The following is a 20,593-nucleotide window of genomic DNA, read 5'->3' on the forward strand; positions in this document are numbered from 1 at the left end:
AGCCTCATGGAATGACATGAGGCCAGAGAGAACACCATAAACCACTTATTTTCATAATGTACAAGCCTTTCATTCCATAAACAAATAGCTAAGCTTCTATTTCCATAGCAGGCTTCTCCTCAAAGTGAACTTTTTAGAGCCATTTCCATAAACACCACTGATATTTCCAGTATGAAGTACAAAAAAGCAGCTATATCCATACTACACATCGACAGCCTACTCTGGCCGATGCCTGCAACTATTTTCAGCACAAGATCAACAAACGAATGTCAGCACAGCAGCATCTGCTCAGCAGAAATGCATAAATAAAAAAAGCCCCAACACTAACACGATGTGTTCACACAGTTCCAGGAATCTTCACTGCAGCTAACAGCCGTTGGCACCTAGTGATTAAAACCCAGGTGCTTCCTTCCAGCAGGGCTACTGTTACCCTCTGAGCACCTGGAACTCCTGCAATTCAAATAACACCTGAGAAAACCTTTAGTAAGTCCATTTGTCTTCAGTAGCAATGTCACTACATTGGGAGCAGTCAGTTCAAACCCCACCTCAGGGTCTCCTGCTGATGTACATGTAAAGAAACAGCCCCTTTGGCTCCAGAGCCCCTTTTTGTACCCTGGCTATTGAACAGGAGCACAATACAAGCCAATACAAAGGAGGGTGTATAAATCCCTATACTTAAAAAAGTATTCCAGGGTATCCATCTAGATCTGTGAGAAGGTCCTCAAGTCTTGCAGTTGTAGCTGGAAGAATGGGTGTGCTCTTGCTGAAGTTGCTGACCAGATAGCTCACCCTTCACCATAGTGTGCCATCTAATTGCTACCATTTTTAGCAACTTCTTCTCATCCCTATCTCCCATAAGTTTAACTTCTATTGCTTGTCATACTTGTGACTCTACTGTTGCTTTTTTTTTCTGAAAAAAGACTAAGCTGTTATAAGAGAAAAATACTTAATGTCACTATCAGACCAGGAAAAATGTGGGACATTGCAGCAAGAGCAGCTCTAAATCAGTCTGCAGACTTTTCCATGGATTCTATTGTGTGGTTATTACTAAGGACAGTATACCACATCTCTGTTTCAGAACTGCATTATTTCTGTGTGCTGTGCTAGTGCTGGAAAAAATCCAATGTCATTCCAACAGGTTCTCTCGTGAGGTCAGGTGGGATACAACAGGACCCATTTCCTCTACCCCTTGGTATATCTGATAGGATACGTCCCAAATGAGGCTACTTCTCTCAAGTCCACCCTTTCCAGGCCTTTGTAATGCTGCCTGTATGGGGAACTCTACCTGAAACCATACAAGGATGGGGCAGTTTAGCATGTATCTAGAGAATGTTGCTCTTCCGGAAGATCCCATTTCGGATTGTTCTACCTCCTGATACTACCCATTGACCCCTTTATCACCCTATCCCTTTCAGGCTGTTCTTCCTATCTTGCACCTGAAGTCTAACGTGAACATCAAAGGTTACATCTCCATGTACTTTGGGTTTTTCCATCTGATTTCCCTGGATTTTCTCTTTGAAACAGTTAACAGTCCTTCATCCTTATTGATCAGTTTTCATTGCACAAAGAGAACATAAAACTGTGTATGACTTGTAGAAATGACATTTATTCCCTATTTCTCTGTCCCCTGCAGCTGGTTATTTAGGACTTACATTAAAACTGGAAACGTTGCTTTCTATGTAGTCATTGTGCAACAATTTCTTTCTTTCCTAATCCTTCAAGTGAGGAAAAAGCCAGAAGGATATTGTGCATATTGGGATTTCTGCCCATCTCTCCATGGGGATGATTAGCAAAATACTGTCTCCCTAAATTTACAATTGTAAAATGAGATCAGAATCTGGCCCTTCAATGGAAGTATGCTTTAGGAAGTGATCAGGCACAGCTGCTTTCAAAACCAGCGATGCTGTCTGTTTGTGGCAATTCAACAACAGGTCTTAAGAATTTTACTTATGAGGACAGAACTTCGCTGAAGTATTGCTAAATAACGTACCTACTCATAAAAAAAAAAAATAGCAATGCTCCCAAATGCCTTGCAATGCCATGATAATCATTAGATGGTAATCCCTGACAAGGTTAAACCTAATGCATTCAATGGCTGTTCCCCAAAGTAGATTCCCTTTTGGTAGTAAAATCATTATCTTACTGTTTAAACATTCAGGCTTTCCTCTCTATTTCACAGTTCATAAAGCACCTTTATAGTGTTAAGATTATTTTTTTTTCCTGAACAGACAGAAGATGGTTTGTTTTTTAATGCTTTGATTAAATTCTACATCCCACAAGCAGTGAACCTGTGATACTGCTCTACTGTTTTTAATTGTCTTCTTCTATTAAGATGCCAGCACTGTATTTCTTTCCTGCAGCCCCAGCACGATTCTGCTCCGTGCCCGGCATTAGCGCTGTCGGGTCTCAGGTTAATGTGTATACCGTGCAACTCATTAGCTGCACATTACTACCAGAGCCAAAAATCAACATGATTGATCCAACAATATGTTTGGGCTTGGGACTGAGACTCAAATGAGGTCTCACCAAAAGCAAAGGTCAGCAACTTGGCACAAATTTTGCTGTGCACAGAGAAAGCTTTTCTTCCAAACTATTCATCAGGGAAGGTACAAATGACAACTAATATGGGCCTCATTAAAAACGAGAAGAGAAAACCCCCTTGGAGAGGGCCAGGAGGCTTCCTCACTATCATTTTTTTTTATTATTTATTCCTTTCCTAAAGCTTTTATTTACACTGCAGTAAAAGCAATGTGGAACTTAAAGGTAGCTGTGGGGCTTGGGGTTTAGGAGACTTGTTAGACTAATTGTCATGATGCACACTATCAATTACTGCACAGTTAAGCAGAGAGGATACCTCTGCAGGCAGAAATAAATCTTCAGAACTGAAGGATGTGAAGGAAAGGAATAAAAGGATTCCTTTTTCATCAGCATTATTATTTCTTTTAGTTAAAACTCCAGTGTCAAAACATTTCCCATCTCAAAATAAGTAAAATAAAACAGACACTAGCTTAGGAGTGGGAGAGAAAAGAAGAATGATACCAGAAACCTTTTCAATCATGGATTTGTTTCAAGTACAGTTCTTACAGGATTTCAGTCATAACTCAAGCACACTCGTCAAAGTCAGGCCCTGGAATCAGTACTTCAAAATATGCTATTTTACATACGTTATCATCATGTTCTTTCTTCCTCAGTAACCAGGGTGTTGAAAATGCTATTGATACAACAATTAGTCTGTACGAGAAATACTTCCCCACAGTCTCCAGAGTTGCTGTGTTGCAATATAATTGCCTAATGGCACATTTTTGTAAGGGCTGTCATGGTATTATGGGTGTAATTGCATTTTCGCAGGATATAATAATAAGGTAAAAGGCTGGTGTTAATAGCCTTAGGAACCTATTACATAAACAGAGGTTGAGGATTTAAATTGGACTGGATTTGTAGAGCCTGCTTTGAGTGACTTGCTACAGTGAAAATTCTAACACATATAACTTTTCTCTCTCCACTGTGTTTTTGTTTAAACTCTATTCTCCTAAAGGTCAACCCTCTTCCCAACAGAGAACATAGCTTCTCCTCAAGGTATTTTTAGAAAAATCTGTTTATTTCTCTCTGTTAACAGTTGTTTGGCAAAAACCGGGATACGAATCATGTATCGCTTCTGCTTGTACCAGCACTGATACTTTGCTCTTCCGCAACACTCCTCAAACATTAACCAGGTCATCTGCCCTAAAAGCACTTGTGAGCAGAGACAACGCACCTCTGATTGTAAGCTGAGTGGGAGAGCAGGATGGGGCAACACTGTGCAAAAAGATAGGGAAACCCCCCAAATGTTTTCCTCTAAATTAGGGCATTTTTACTAGGAATGCCTCCACTTTCGCCAGAAGTATTCTCCTTGGGGATCAGTTGAGGGCTCTAGGGGGAAACGGGCTGCAGGGCAGAGAGAAAAGGGTGTTTTTTATGGCCTATTCTGCTGCTTTCTAATCTATTTATTCATGCCACTAATAAAAAGCTGAAATGGCAGTACTGTTGTGCTTGAACACTTCTCCCCCACCCTGATGGCTGGGGTGAGAGGAATTCATATTGGGCAGAGCCTGAAGGTCAGCATGCCCCTAATGGGCCCCTTCATTCCCCTGAAGGTGATTTTTAACATCAGGAGACAAAACCAGAAAATGAGAACAAGGTAACTTTGAATAGAAAAAACACAGCTCGATGGGAACTCAGTGTTTGGCAAATGTGGGCTTTTCTAAGGTAGACAATCCCTTTCCTTTCAAACTTCCTATGTGCAGCCAGTAAGCAGAAAAATGCAGACAAATGAGGAAACAGACACGGTGCAAGAGTGTAGCTCTTGCAAAACCCTGTCTTTCTCAGCAGTGATCATGCCACAGTGGTGTGTACTCAGGGCAGATCAGCCCCAGAGATGTAAGAGTAAGTCTGCTTGTCCCATACAACTGAAGTGGGATATAGGGGCTGCAGGGCAAGGTGGGCGTCCACAGCACTGCTTGGGTCAGTGTAGTCGATGAGGTTGATGCACAGGGCTTTCTTATTGCTCAGTCTGCATTTGCCTTGCTTTCTGTTTCAGATGAGTTTGCTCCAAAGCACTGCCTTAACTGCAGCTTCCCCACCTTGGATAACTGCTCCACAGCATCTCCAAATGCCCAGCACTGGTTGGGAAGGGAGCTCATGCCAACATGCTGGTCTGCCTTCTCCCATCCTGCCTCTTACAGCTGGGCAAGAACAGGCACTCCCCTTTCCTACCCCACCAACTGCTGATACCCTACTTGCACCAGCGGAAGGAGGCAGAAACACATTGGGGCAGGAGGAGAACATTAGTTTTGGTGCTACAGTAGTTAAAATAATTGGGAAGGGCACCCATTGTTTCCCCCTGTCAACATGGCTGGATATGGGTTCAGCAGAGGTCTCTGCTTCCTTATGCAACATGTGTTTTATAAGGACAGGCTTATGCTGCATTTAAATCATATCTGAAAACCAGGGAGCATCGCTGTCTCCAATTCCATCACTGCCTATCTTGCAACATTTACTGTCAGAGGCTGAGAGAAAAAAGCAGGCCTTTCACCTGCTTCCGATGGAAGGGGATCAGAGGCTTCCTACACATCACACCTGCATCTTTCTTGGCTTTGTTCCAACTGAACTTGACTGCAAATATGTTCAAACACTGGCTTTCAAACCTGCAAAGCCACAAAAAGTGAATTGACCCTGCACATGTGTGACGGGAGATGGACCCTTTGAACAGATCCAACTGTTGCTGTCAAGGCAAAAGATGGAGAGGCCCAACATCCTGAAAATTCAGAGAGATCTGGGAAAAAAAAAAGCACATCTTCCAAAAGTTGTTGCTTGTCCAGCCCAGCCAGCCCAGCGGAGCCAAGCAGCAGTTCCAGTTTGGTTATGTAGAAGAAAGAGTTAAGCATCCATGCTGTGCAAAGTGGTCGGTGCTCAGGACCATGCCAGTACGTGCTCCCACAGCCATCACCACACCACAGCGGAGGAACTGAGAGGAACAGCTCCCACACCCCGGGAGGCAGTGAGTGCGCCCTGTTTCCTTTCAGCATCCTCTCCTACTTCCAGGCTACAGCCCATCATTTCCCCTCTCAAACCATGCTCTGGGTCTGTTGAGGGGACCATCTGCAGAGCCATGGGCCACCACATGGATCCCACCTACGGTCCATGTCGCTCCTTGCCCAAGCAGGCATGGCTGCCAGAGAGGAATCATGTCTCCAGGCTCACAATTCCCCCTGATGCAGGATGGGAGAAGTTAAATAAAACTCCATGGTGGGGTGACATTAACAAGGAACTTTCTTGTTGTTCTTGGGGTTCATAGGAACAGTGACAGCAATATGCTGTATTTTACGGCAAAAGTTACCTCAGTTTTAAGGATGGTTAGATCAAAGCTGCAGCAGAGTGGGCAGGATGCGATTACCACTGCTGGGATCCGGCCAGAACTCAGGCAGCCCTCATGGGAAGGGCGAGGGGACATGCAGGGCCCTGGTTTACACTTCAGCTCCATTTCTGCAAGAATAATTTAACACCTGAAGGCTACCACAAACCCAGTGGTGCTCACTCACTCACTGTGCTCCGTAATTACCCGATAGAGGGGTTTTCCTTAACTACAACAATCAAACTGTGCTGCAGAAATACAGACTTTCAAGCTCAGGTGCTTCATGCATTTACCATCAGACTCCTGTAATTTTTCATGATTTATACACACTCATTCTTCTTTCCAATCCCCTTGCACTGAGCACTTCTGCCTGACTTTGATTTATCATTTGCTCAGCTCCCAATGGCATGGGCAGAAATAGCATGTGTGTTACAGATAAAGACTGGCAAAGCATTTAAAACAGTATGGTGAATGAAACGGCTGTTTTCAGCCTGAGTCTTCATTAACATACCCATTTACTAAAGGCACCTACAGCAAGAAGAGAACGATGTTACTGCTGATAAAAGTGGCCTGTGAAGGAACCTCACTGAAGCTGGGAGAGGAAATTACTCTTCATGCTATTTCAGGTTTACGTCTTTCCTAAGAACAGGATGATCGTTATCCCAGATAATGAAGACTGTTAATGTAATTAAGAGCTCTGTTGTGGTGTTTCACAAAGCAAACAAATAAGTTCCGGAATTAATAAGCTGCAAGGTTAAGTGACATAGGGCAAAAGCAGGACTCCTCAATTCGGATGTAAGTGATCCACAGTGAGTAATTAGGTGGGATTTAAAAAGCACAACTTCTAATTTAGGACACTCAGAAGATTTTCCGATTTGGGGGATGTGTAATCTCCAGCAGGTCAGACCAATTTTAAGATTATGACCAGCTGTGTATTGTCAATATGAGAAATTGTATCTTTCTCTAACCACTCAAATCGGGAGAACAGGACCAAATTGCCTTGCTCTTCTTCCTGGCATTACAGACGGGTAGTACTTCCAACCATACCTACATAATTAGCAAAGAAAACAGAATGAAAGAAAAGAACAAAAAAGCCCTGCAGAGACTAGAAATTGCAAAGGAGACCACACTACAGGAATGTAAATTCCTTGCAAAGAAATTTGGCATTTTAGCAGTAGTTTACTTAGCAAACACCATGTTTCTGCCAGGTTATTTATCTGGTTAAACCATACCCAGATTTCCACTGGGGGTTAAGACGCAGTACAACCCAAAGCTTGCTGCAGCTTCAGCCTCAACATGCATAGGTATTTTCCAGGGCTAGAAGAGAGACATGGGAATTTATATAACCCAGTTTTAGTCCTGAACATGCTGCAGGTTCAGAATGCGCAGCCTGATGAGGCAGCTAGCCCAGAGAATGAATTACACACTACCTAACAAGGCAGCCCTTTTTCATAGATTCATGGAATAGTTACGGCTGGAAAGGACCTTGTCTAGTTCCAACCCCCTGCCATGGGCAGGGACACCTCATACTAAACCATCTCACCCAAGACTTTGTTCAACCTGGCCTTGAACACCACCAAGGATGGAGCATTCACAACCTCCCTGCGCAACCCATTCCAGTGCCTCACCACCATAACAGTAAAAACTACCTCCTTATATCCAATCTAAACTTTCCCTGTTTCAGTTTGAACCCATTACCCCTTGTCATGTCACTACAGTCCCTAATGAAGAGTCCCTCCCCAGCATCCCTATATGCCCCCTTCAGATACTGGAAGGCTGCTATGAGGTCTCCACACAGCCTTCTCTTCTCCAGGTGGAACAGCCCCAACTTTCTCAGCCTGTCTTCATACTGGAGGTGCTCCAGTCCCTGATCATCCTCATGGCCTCCTCCGGACTTGTTCCAACAGATCCATGTCCTTTTTATGTTGAGGACACCAGAACTGCACACAATACTCCAAGTGAGGTCTCACGAGAGCAGAATAAAGGGGCAGGATCACCTCCTTCGACCTGCTGGTCATGCTCCTTTTAATGCAGCCCAGGATACGGTTGGCTTTCTGGGCTACAAGCGCACACTGAAGCTGGCTCATGTTCATTTTCTCATCGACCAGCACCCCCAAGTCCTTCTCCGTAGGGCTGCTCTGAATCTCTTCTCTGCCCAGCCTGCAGCTGTGTCTGGGATTGCTCCGACCCAGGTGTAGGACCTTGCACTTGTCATGGTTAAACTTCATGAGGTTGGCATCAGCCCACCTCACAAGTGTGTTGAGGTCCCTCTGGATGGCATTCCTTCCCTCCAGCGCATCAGTAGAGCCACACAGTTTGGTGTCATCATCAAACTTGCTGACGGCACCCTTGCTTTGTTGCTGACAAAGATGTTGAACAGGATCAGTCCCAAAGAGTGTCACCCAAAGAGTGACTCTACTTGTTATCTGTCTCCAGTTGACACTGAGCAACTCTCTGCATGTGCCCATCCAGCCAGTTCTTTATCCACCGAGTGGCCCATCCGTCAAATTGATGTCTCTCCAATTTAGAGACAAGGATGTTGTGTGGGACAGTGTTGAATGCTTTGCACAAGTCCAGGTAGAGGACATCAACTGATCTACCCCTGTGCTGTAGCCCCATCATAGAAGGCCACCAAATTGGTCAGGCAGGATTTCCCCTTAGTGAAACCATGCTGGCTGTCACCAAGCACCTTGTTGTTTTATGTTCCTTAGCATGGTTTCCAGGAGAATCTGCTCCATTATCCTGCCAGGCACCGAGGTTTCCCAATCCCTTTCCCCTTGCCACAGGCTGTTGCTACTTCTCTTGTACTGGGACTGGCATGTCTTATAAAACCTACAGAAAACTAATGCTACCCCACTGAAAGCAATGAGTTTTCTACCAGTGTAACTATCTGATCTGGCTCAGGGTCAGACAAGAACTGCCACCACTGCAGTGAAGAGCTGGGAGAGCTAAGGGGGGTGGCAGCAGCCCCAGTTGTCGACACGGCTGTGTGAGGCTTTTTAAAATGCTGCCTAGCAGCTGCTGTGCTTCAGGGGAAGGTGCTTAAAATCAGATATTCACAATGTTAAATAAGGGCAAAATGTTTTAACTACATGATGGGCTGGAGGTTTTCATGTGCAAAGACATTTTAAGCTTGCTTTTACAATTTGGAAATTACACAAAATTTTAAAACTCAAGCTTCTCTTTGGTTCTTTGAAAACTCATCTGTCGGTGATGAGAATAACAACGCATGTCTGTTGATATTTGTTTTGCTAACCAGTGAACATACTTCCATAGGAAATGGTAAAACAGAAATGTTTTCATTTCATAACGGGGAAAAAAAAAAAAACCTCAAATACACTGTCATGTTATTTGCCTACATCTTGTTTGGACAGCCTGCATGGCTCACAATCTTGCTGTTATCACTAACTCCTCTGAATTACAGCAAGAGCAGGAAGATAAATATAATACTGCAATAACAGCTCGATATCGAAGATCACTCTGCTGTGACATGCTCACACTTCAGCTCTAACACCATGATATGGTTGTCTAAGGTTTGAGGAGACTGAACAGCCTGCAATATATTAGCACACTTTTCATTTGAGAGATAGTGTCAGAAGCACAAGAACAACCCTGATTCACTGCACTGCTTTGGTTACTTCCCATCCTATATCAAGTGTTTTCTCGTCTCTCATTCCCAGACCAGATTTGTGGGACCAGTGACACGCTTGCCCTGCACAGGCAGAGTAACGTGAACAGGAAACAAACACTGGGGTTGAGATCTGGTGAGAAAAGATTTTTCTGTAGCTTCAGATATTAACATTACAAAAGACAACTTACAGCAACTCCTATTTTTAAGTTTCTCAAAGGAGATGTGAGATAATTTTAAGAAGCCTGTAAGATATTTGACATGCAGAAAGGACAACAGTCTCTGGCTGCCGAAGTGCTTTGTGTCTCCTCCAAGCCTACATTTGAAGTGTCACTGGCACACTGAGGACAGGGAGAGACACATAGCTCAGGGTTTTATTGTTTCTTTTAACTGACCCAGCTACAAGCCTGGCACCCAGCTACAGCATCACCTTCCCCTGAAACCAGTCATGCTTTTTCCTATGTGGCTGACTGCTGAACTGGCAAAAGCCACCTCTGCAAAACCGCTTTTGCCAGAACACCTTTCTCTGCTTGCATTAAAGAGGCAAAAATGGAGATAAAGCTGTTGCCAACAATATCTCTGCCTACTTGAGCAGACATTACAAGTGATAAAATAAACTGCCATTTCCTCAGGGTTTCAGCTCTCCAGTGCAAGACCAAAATGTGCTCCTCACAAAGGAACTCAGTGGTAGGTGGATAAACGTGAGAAGGAAAGCAGTGATGCCTGTTTCAGCTCCTCTATAAGCCATGGGATGTGCAGAACTATTAAAAAGTGGGGAACATAGAGGTGGAAAAGTCATTTCTATACGGATTGGAAACATTCCTGGAAAGAAGAGTGACGAACATATACAAGGAAAAGCTCCTCAGTCAGGATGTCGTTACTACTGTTTTTTGTATTTGGTTACTAAAAGTATCTTTTTAGGGAGCATTTAAAAAAAAAATGAAAAGACCTGAAAAGATTAAAACCCACATGTAGCTGTTCCCTCCAGCTCAGCATGCTTGTTAAACCCACAGGTCTTGCTGAAGTGAAAGGACAAATACACAAAAGAAAAGGGGATGAGGAGAGCACACACTTACTAAACAGTACTTGACATTTATCTTTGTTACAAAAAATTTTTAGGATGCTGGTGACTAATACATTTCCCTAATCTTTGACCAGCTTCAGAAACCCTTCCCATAAAGTCAAGGTCAGGACAAGGCTGGTGCCTTAATAAAAGAGGGAATGTGGCATCTCTAATGATTGCTTCTGGCTGTTTTTCTCCTTACCTACAATGCCACAGTAAGCATTTGCTTTCTTAAAGTGATGCAGAGCTCTCTGCTTTCCCTGCAAGTGGATCCTCCCTCCCCACCCCATGGCACAGCCAGGGACCTGATGGTGGACCTGTGAAATGGATGTGTCATGCTGAAGATGACAAATTTAGAGCTGCCTTCACAGAGAAGTTTGGTGAAGGGGTAAGAAGCCTGTTATCATGCAATTGCTTAGTACCTTAGATAACCTACTATTTATTTTAATGTTACACACCTGAGGGAGGCTTTGCTAATGAATCTATTTTTGTAGTACCATAAAGGTTGAAGTTTAAAGCTAAGTTTAGAGCAGAGACATATAAAAAATGCCAAACCAGGAAACAGCTTAATGAAAGCAGAGAGTAATCACAGCAAATTACAGTGAAATTTCGATGGGATTACATTTTGCATTCCCTAAACAAGCTGAGGAATTCATCTCACTTAGCATCGTTCCATTTTGCTGAGAACTCTTTGTAAGGATGTGCTATGTAAGTACTGTAATGCGATGCCATAAAAGCTGTCTTAAAACTTTCACTCTAAGATGCTTTTTGAAACAGAGTTTAGAATGACAGAGGAACAGCTCTGCAGACACCAAGGTTAGTGAAGAAGAAAGGGAGGAGGTTCTCCAGGTGCAGGAACAGAGATTCCCCTGCAGCCTGTGGTGCAGACCGTGGTGAGGCAGCTGTGCCCTGCAGCCCATGGAGGTCCATGGTGGAGCAGATACCCACCTGCAGCCCAGGGAGGACCCCACACTGGAGCAGGGGGAAGCCCAAAGGAGGCTGTGACCCCGTGTGAAGCCCACACTGGAGTAGTCTGATCCTGAAGGACACACCCCATGGAAGGGACCCATGCTGGAGCAGTTCACGAAGAACTGCAGCCTGTGGGAAGGACTCACACTGGATAAGTACATGGAGGACTGTCTCCTGTGGGAGGGACCCCACGCTGGAGCAGGGGAAGAGTGTGAGGAGTCCTCTCCTAAGGAGAAACGAGCGGCACAGACAACGTGTGATGAACTGACCACAACCCCCATTTCCTTTCCCTATGCACTGCTGGGGGTGAGGAGGTAGAGAAAATTGGGAGTGAAGCTGAGTCCAGGAGGAAGACGGGAGTAAAACCAAATAAAAACCCAGTAAAACCAAACCCTGCTTTGGTTTTATTTCTCATTACCCTACTCTGGTTGGTAATAAATTCAACTGATTTCCCCAAGTTTATTCTGTTTTGCCCATGACAGTAACTGGTGAGTGATCTCCTCCTGCTCTTATCTCTACCCATCAGCCATTTGTGATATTTTCACTCCTGTTCAGCTGCAAAGGGGAAGTGATGGAGCTGCTCTGGTGGGCACCTGGTGTCCACCCGGTGTCCACCCAGGGTCAACCCACCACTGGGTATATATGGAAGCACACAAGTATTCCTGGTATGTTTCCAAAAATCACTGCAAAAATTTTGCCTCTCCCCAATGGCAAACCCAGGTTTTGCACAAGGAACATCTAGGAACTACCCTGTGCTCACTGTGAACACCATCTCTAATATACATCTCTAAAAATACACACTTTGCATATATACAATATATATAACTTCTTCTCCTAAACTGCAGTTTATATTTCTTTAACACAGGCTCTACAAACCACAGTCAAGTAACAAAGGAAAAGCAATTTTGCATTGCTTTTTAACATATGTAGTGATCTTCTCTACTTCTCAACAGGCCTCCAACATGACAGGAAGTTGGGAACTTTTGACCTCACTCATTACTATTGCACAGCTCTGGAGGGTTTGTTTAGTGAAAAAAACATGCTGGCTTTTGGGAAACAATGTCATTGCAAATCTCTCAAGGCTAATTCTTGATGACAGCCACTGTAAATATACTGGAACGTGCATAGAGCTGCAGCCTGGTTCTATTAAAGGCAACACAAGTTTCACCACTAAATTCAGCAGGACCTTGAACCAGTCCATAATGAGTAACATGAAATAAGATCTCAGTCCATAAAGCAAAAAAAGGAGAAAGAAATGTGTGAACAGGATGTTGTGGATTAACTGCAAGGAGATGAAATACATAAAGCAGAAGTGTGCCATGTGGCTGCTTGAATTGACCTGTGAATGTTTTACATATGAGCTCTGTATGATCTGCTACAGAGCACTTACCCTCTTTCAAAGGAGAGGATTTTGAATGGAAAAAGCCTCTTATATTCAGCTTTTCATGAGTTTATGGAAACAGATACAACAGGGAAAGCAAGATTAAAGACCCCATGGCTGAACAATTTAACTGTTAATATTTACTTGCCAATGCTTTGGTGTTTAAATCCCCAATTATTCCCCCCAGTTTTTACAGTTTGTATGGCACCAAGCCACAGAGCTGTGCTGTCCTCCCCACTCTGCAAACCTGGAGGGAGGGACTGCCTGAAAGGTTTTGCAATCTTTGTCTCACTACAGATGGTGTGGACTGACCCATGTTTTGCTAAAACTTAATGGTGTGTCTTCTAAAAGGACAGTAGAAAGAAATACACCACCTGTATCTGTGGCTCCCATATTTTAATCTACAAAATCCCAGAGACAGATAACATGTACAGTGCTTTTTTCAGGGTAATCACAACTTTCCACACCTGTGCTGGATGCAGAGGTTGAGATGGCAGCTGGAGAGGCAAAGATGCTCTGAATGGCCACCCAGGCACTATGTGCATACGAGATATTTCTAGGCACAGTCCTGACGTTGTTACCATAGCACATCCGCACTTATCAGTTGGTACAGTGCCTAAAACAAATTCTGAGACTACCGATTTAAAACCAGATCATCTCACACTATCGCCATCCCTGTGCACTCACGGGTCAGCTTTCACCAGGTCAGTAGAACCCAAAATACTCTTGAACTGAACACCAGGTTTGCTCTGTGACATAAAATACTTTGAGACTCAAATTGTGCAAGACACAGGTTAAGAGTTGCAATTGCAAGCTCAGTCTTCTACAAAGCTCAGCTCAATGCAGGGTTACAATTAAAGAACAAGCTCCCCGGTGCAGTGGGCCACCACCTCATGCTCAACAATGCCCAGCTCCTGTGGCCAGGCACAATGGAGGTGTGGACCATGGGCCAAATAACTGGTTACATCCCAGGCTGAGAGCAGGAAGGTGACAACTCATGTACATGAACAGGAGACATAGTAGAGGAGCTCAAGGCTGATGTCAGTTCTTGTGACTTATGTCCCATTACTGAACTTGAACGACCATGAGTGTTTAAATCCCTCAGGAAAGCCTTTGCTAACTGGCATACAGAAGCAAAGACTCCGGGATATTTTTTAATTTTTAATTTTTTTAAAGAAACACAAAAATTGGCACCTTAAGAAAATAAAGGTTTTCATGGAAAGCAAACCCCAGAACCTCATTTACCCTCCACTTCCAGACAAGTCTGAATTCAGGAGCAAAGAGAAAGAGGGAAAGAGCGAGCTTAGAAATGAAAATGTTTTCATTACCTTTTCTGCAAGCCAGCCTAGATGCCTAATCTCTCGACTTCCAGCAATCCCTGTTTTACCCAGCTGGTCTCTGACCTCTGCAATCACCCTGGGGATGAGCTCATTGACACTGGAGTGGATGGCATTGAACCAGGCCTGGGCTGTAGCTGAATCCTTACTCCTGAGCACCACGGTGTGCTTGGCATCAGGTGAATGAACTTCAATAAGTCTAGAAAAATGGGGGGGGAAAAACATTACGTTCACTTAGAGACTGTTAGGCAGCTAAATTTATTACCTTGCTCAGTGTTAGCAGTGAGCTAAAAAGAAAGATACTGATACCAAGACCTAGCACTAAAAACTTACCTTTACCACACCTGAATAGAGGACCATTCTAACTGAAGCCAGGTCTGCACTGGCGTTACAGTGAAATCCTTCAGAAGGGGATTTGCTGATGCAACCCCACATATAACATGTCAATAGGAGTTTCAAATAAAGACAAGAGAAGCATTCACCCCTTCACATTCACCGACATGGCAATCGCCCAGAAATGCATGGGAGATGACTGTGGAGAAGCCAGGGATAAGCTGCTGCCTTCTTTAGCTGGAGTTACATATGCAGAGCTAAATGAAAACCACCCTCATCCCAAATGGAGGAGTTTTCTTAGGATTGCACTCCTTTCTTAGGAGTGGTTTCAGTGACACCACTATGCATCAAACAGAAGCCCACCACAATTGACCACCTCCAGGATTTACAAACATCCTCAGTGCTCCATTTAGATCCTGCTAAGAATGGCAGCAAGAAAGCGCTAACTGCAAACACATGATTGCTGTTAGCAGGCATCTTTTACAGTTTTCCAAGCTCCTATGGAGAGGTATTTATTTTCCCCAAAACCATGCTTACTAGACCATCCTGTGGGCTTCAACCCCACCACTGTGGTTTGAAAAGGACAAGTGAACGCAGCTTTCAGGAAAATTAATCCTGTCCATCATGGTTATGGGACTTGTGCCAACACCTCTGCTAACAACAATATAAATGCTTTGAGAGGCAGCAGCAGCTATTTCAGCTCTGTTCTCAGTGAAGTTATAAGCTATTAGTGGGGCTTTGTGTGCCCTTTATAGCTTGTGGGCCACTTTAACTTGAACATTTATTAAATAACCCACAAAGTAATAGTCTGGTTTATCTTTATATAGCAATTTATAAACCAAACCCTGGTCACTGCCCATCACTCAACTCTGTATCACACTTGTGTTTTTTCATTACACACATACAGTGACTGCCCCTGAACATTAGCCACACAAATCCGACCTGGGATCTGAGCCTAAACACATAGTTCTGTCCTGTGTATTGATGCCCATTCTCTGGGACACACAATGACGCCTTTCTGTAGCAGAAAAGTAATTGGTTCAGTGGAATTTATTCAGGTTGAGGTTCGAAACAGTACTGTAATGCAAATATTTGTTATGCAATAACAAAACACTGCAATCTGGAGCTCAACTAACAATTAAAATGTTTTAATTAATTGGTTAAACCAGAGCAGAACCCAGAACACAGCGCAACTCAATCTGTGCAGGTCTCTGGGGCTCGGAGAGGGAGGACCGCTGCTCTCATGTTTGTCCATTTTGGGAAGGGGAGGTCTCCACGTAGACACTGCTCTAAAGATAGAAAAGGTCATGATTTTCCAAACTCAGCAGCTGAACTGTTCAGGGTACTAAATCACTTGTGGATAGCTGAAAAAAGTGGGTTGATTTTTCAAAAAGCACTGAGCAAACACAATAATGCGTGTTTCCTCTGTAAAACTACTGCAGCTCAGCACTGTCTGAAAATAAAAGCTATTTAGATGTTCCAGGATGTACTGAGGATTCAACTTCAGGTACCAAAAGAAAAATTCCTTAACAGATGACACTGGGCTGGTGAATGAGAAAACTATGCTCATAGATAGGCATGTTCCCAATCACACATTTCTTTTCTGAACTGAGACAAAAAGCTGTCCCTGATGGTTATGATTTGGCCATTTGTGTCCAATGATCATTACGATCACGTACAGCTACCACACCTGGGTCTGTCTTTCCATGAGAACCACTACTCTTCCACTACCCTAAGAACCAGAGTTCGAACTTACTCTTGTAGACAACTATCAACAAACTATGCAGACGTGGATTTTCAAAATACATTGGGGTAATCAGTAAATATTGCTTACTGCTCACAGGGCACTTTTTGGTGGGAGATATTACAGGTAAGGTCAGTGACAGCTTTCCCATTTCACCACCAAAAAGGTGGAAAGGTACGTTACCCAGAGAAAGAAGGGTAAAAATCAGGAGCAGCACTCAAAATTTCCTGCACTCTACCTCCTATTTTAATACTTCTTTTGACAACAAAAATTATTTGGATAGCACAGCAGTACTGTGCTGATTTTGAGAAATGTTAATGCACTGTATGGATTGTGTGAAACAGCGTTCTTTACTAAGCCTGTGGTTTCTATAAGGGAAATCCCACCTCCATAATCACTGTGTATGGTGCAGTAAACAAATCACTGAACAAGAACTATAAAGACTCATAAGAACATGCTGCTTTTTCAGCTGAAAAGGAACAGCAGCAAACTTGTGTATCTTTTTAAGTTAAGAGTTGTAGCAGGCTTTGGTTTAAAAATATATTATCTAGAGCTGAAAGAGTTTCCAAATGCAACTCACTTCCCTCCAATTTTGAAAATGCTTAAATTCTTACTTAAAGCAAGTGGATTAATTTACAAACAAGTATTCAGCTTTCATCAAAGTGTATTTCCCTTGACTGTGGCTATTGAAGTATTCAGTATTCTGCCCTTAAAATAAGGAACATTAGACAGCTCTTAACAATTCTGTTTTAGGGGTTCTAAACTACGCACATTCTAATACACACACATTCTACTGTGATATCAATGTACATATTCTAGCATATATATGCATACACACATATGGAGCCATGCTTGCAAAAATACTCATAAAGTATCATCCCTTCGTGACTTCTCATGGTGCTATTTTGGGGAGCGCTTGCTAGTCATCAACGTTTGATGGGGATGCACTATCAACTGCAGAAAGAGTACCTCGTTCCTTGAGCTGAGTGACAGGAAGATTGGGAAATATATATTACACTTCTCAAAAGTGAGCTCAAAATGGGAATAAATGCTGCTTTGACAGCGCTGAAATTGTTTCCTTTACCCATGGCACTGGTCCAGCCCAAGGAATACGTCTGTGAACATCACTGATGTGGAAGCTGCTAGGTAGGGCATCTTTCTAATTCATACCTTAAGGATGAAAGTCTAAATCCTCAACTGCCTGAACTCTGCTGCTGGCTACTGCTGTAAGATCTGGGCACTAAACTATGCTTAGAAAACCAGGCTTGCAGATTTCCACTAAAGATCCACGACTCCTGTCTCCTCAGTCAATTGGGATGGAGGTACTAAACCAAACTTAAAATCTTCCTGGAAACCCATGGCCTCTAACTGCAATCAGATGCTGCAAGTGTTTTGTACCTATAAACCCTCCCCTTTTCTGCTTTCCAGCCTACAGTGCTTTGATTCACCAATCCATTTGGATGATGCTTTATGTGTAACAGCTGACTGATGGCATTTCCATATTTTTTGAAAAGCAAAAACAATACCAATGACCTTAATAAACTCCAACACTAAAGCACTTAAATGTTTCCAGCAGTCCAGCCATTGTAGCTTTGATTTGCTCCTTGGCTAAACTGACCACTGCTTACTGACTTCTGTTTAGCTGCAGTTCAGTGATAAAGTTCCCTTAATTCCCTGCTGAATTGAAATATTTAGGGCAATGCCACAGCTGTGTTTATTCTCACACTCCACCACAGTTATGTAAATACTGCATATGGAGCTGTTTCTGATAAAGCCCATACCAACCCAAAGGAATTATATGTTAGCTCTAGATGGCTGCCAAGATGCGCGGCATCTCTCCAGCTTGGCAATGCATATGAATGATATCACATTTTCTCAGAGATCATTTGGCAAACCTTATAATAAAAGAGTAATTTTCCCTCTCCTTCTCAAAGAGTCCCACTGAGCCTCAGTGTTTCCAGCATCCCCTTCTCCACCCGCAGAACACGGGGTGACACAAAACGCAGCACCTCCCAATGCTGTAACCTTGCATGTACGAGGCCAAAACTAGCTCCCCTTGCTTCATTATCCAGAATTTTTACTTTACAGAGGATCAGAAGTTGAAAGCAAATGTTTGATAGAGCATACTTATTCTACATTTGATAAGGACTCTTTCTGTAGGAGTGTTCATTATCTAAGAAATACCTTTTATCAAATCTCTTGAAAGCACTTCTCCCACCAGCATTGGCTCAGGACCAAATCAGGCACTGATTTACACTTTATACCTCCTCCTGGGTCAGATTATGCATTCAGTGACTGATTAAAGTGTGGAGTAAATCCCTTGAAGTTAATGATAAGCTGGAGCCAGAGTTATTCAAGTTCATCGCGCTACTTTGATTTTACACCAGCATAGCCAGAAACACAACACTCTGACACAGGCTGAAAACTTAGAAAGGGATCAAGGGCCAAACTGATTACTCCATCTCCTCTATCATTCTTTGCACGTGAAACCACAGTAAGCAATTTTGTTGATTTCTGAGTGTAGAAACACAGGAGCCTTTCCAGCATAAGGGGGCACTTCAAGGAACACAGAGATTATATTTAAATTGTTGCAGGTTTTGTTATAAGTAAAATATATAGATCCTTTTTCAATTCTACATGTGGAATCAGGAGATGCACCAGGAATAAAATGCATTAAATTAAATAATGGAAACTTAGGGTTTAGTCTGCAAGGAAAATATACCAGAGATTCTGCTAGAATTGCAATGAATGCCACAGCATACAATGAAGAAGCATCTTCATTTGATACACCTAAATGGAGGTGAAAGTAATTTTAACAAGTGGTAATCAAGTGGATTTCTTCTATATGAAAGGCTCTGAGCCCCCTCGCCATCACAAGGGTACCTGCTGTCTTAACTTACAGCGGTAAAAACACTACATACTTGTTTCTTGGGAGCTGGACTAGACAGGTACAGAGGGCGTGTGTATCCCTAATGAGCTGCCACAGTTGTGTTCATTTCTATTTGACACCAGCTGGGCTTTGATAAAAGGGATACCAGTGGAGTTGCACTGCATGCAAGTAAGGAAAGAAGCTGATTCTGTAATGGACTTGCTCACACTGCTGTGTGCCAATACTGAGCAATCTGCAGAGCGCATCACACTCTTGCCTCCTTTTTTGCCCAGAATAACTACAAAAGTAATTTCATAGTTTTTAAAGGTCTGTGCTGTTAAGGAGCAGAACTCTTTCCCCTCATTGCCCCAAAGCTCTCTCATCTTTTTCTTGCTTCAATTTTTCTTTCATGTTCTGGTTGCAATAGTGATGAGTATTGGTAATGCAGGAATACACAGTCCAGCCTTCTTCACAGTGGATTCAGCACCTAACAGTGGCAAAAGCGCTGTTTCAAGGGGCAGTGGGGTCAGTTACTTGGAGAATAAAACCCCGAAAACAAACAAAGGCATGGTAGGAATTTGATTTAACCTTTAAAAGGTGCTGCCTGAAACTTTCAGACCAGAAGACATAGCGACTGGTGGGGTCAATACATTGACCACAAACCCACAATGCAACTCCCACAGCATGTGGGAAGTGTATTAATGCTAGGGAAAAGAACTATTGTTTTGGCAAACCTTGTACAGCTGGAGCTGCATCGGGGCTAAGCAAAGAGCACCTGACTGTGGCTGATAAAAGTGGTAAATTACCCCTTCAGATTGAGGTGAGAGTGAAGAATCTCATGCTGCTGCATAACTAAGATCTCATGGGCTTGGAGAAGAATTAGAGAAGGAACACCACAGTTGCTCCTGCCAAATCAGTAAGGAGTGCTGTAGTAAGACTCAGGGGAAAGAAGGGGGCATGATTCACTAGCATGGATGAAAACTAATCAGGAAATGGGACAAATGAGCAGGGCTGCTGATAGATGAGCTCTGTCTGGGGGATGAATTGTAATGGTAGAAAATCTTGCTGGAAGAGACAAACAGCAGCTCCATCTCATCTAGTAGTCTGTGTCTCAGTGTCTCGTTATTTTATACACCTACTTTTTGGATTCCACAATCAAGAAATTCCAGAGATCACTGCTCAGCTGTCAGGTGAAGCAGAACAGAAGCCTGTTCAACAGCCACAACGTCAAAACCCCAGATTCCCTGTGGATCAGTTCCTGGTCTCTGAGTACTGGGGACAGAGCACTAGCTGGGAGCCAGCCTCCTGGAGACACTGCCAGCTTTTCAGGGATGGTGGGCATGGGTCACCTCCTGGCACTTTCACTACTGGCAGCAAAC

At 43.3% G+C, this 20,593-nt stretch overlaps 1 protein-coding gene across 1 annotated transcript in view; it reads right to left on the minus strand.

Annotated features, from left to right (window-relative positions):
- SNTB1 (syntrophin beta 1) overlaps window positions 1-20,593 on the minus strand; it is a 110,436-nt gene that overhangs the window by 23,757 nt on the left and 66,086 nt on the right. The window contains exon 3 of the mRNA XM_061373466.1: window positions 14,260-14,467. Within this exon, the coding sequence (XP_061229450.1) occupies window positions 14,260-14,467 (208 nt within the window). The remainder of the gene's footprint in view (window positions 1-14,259; window positions 14,468-20,593) is intronic.

This window comes from Neopsephotus bourkii, unplaced genomic scaffold (genome assembly GCF_033783945.1).
Source record: "Neopsephotus bourkii isolate Nb327-2 ecotype Australia unplaced genomic scaffold, CSIRO-AGI_Nbou_v1 NB_1630, whole genome shotgun sequence".
NCBI lineage: Eukaryota > Metazoa > Chordata > Aves > Psittaciformes > Psittacidae > Neopsephotus > Neopsephotus bourkii.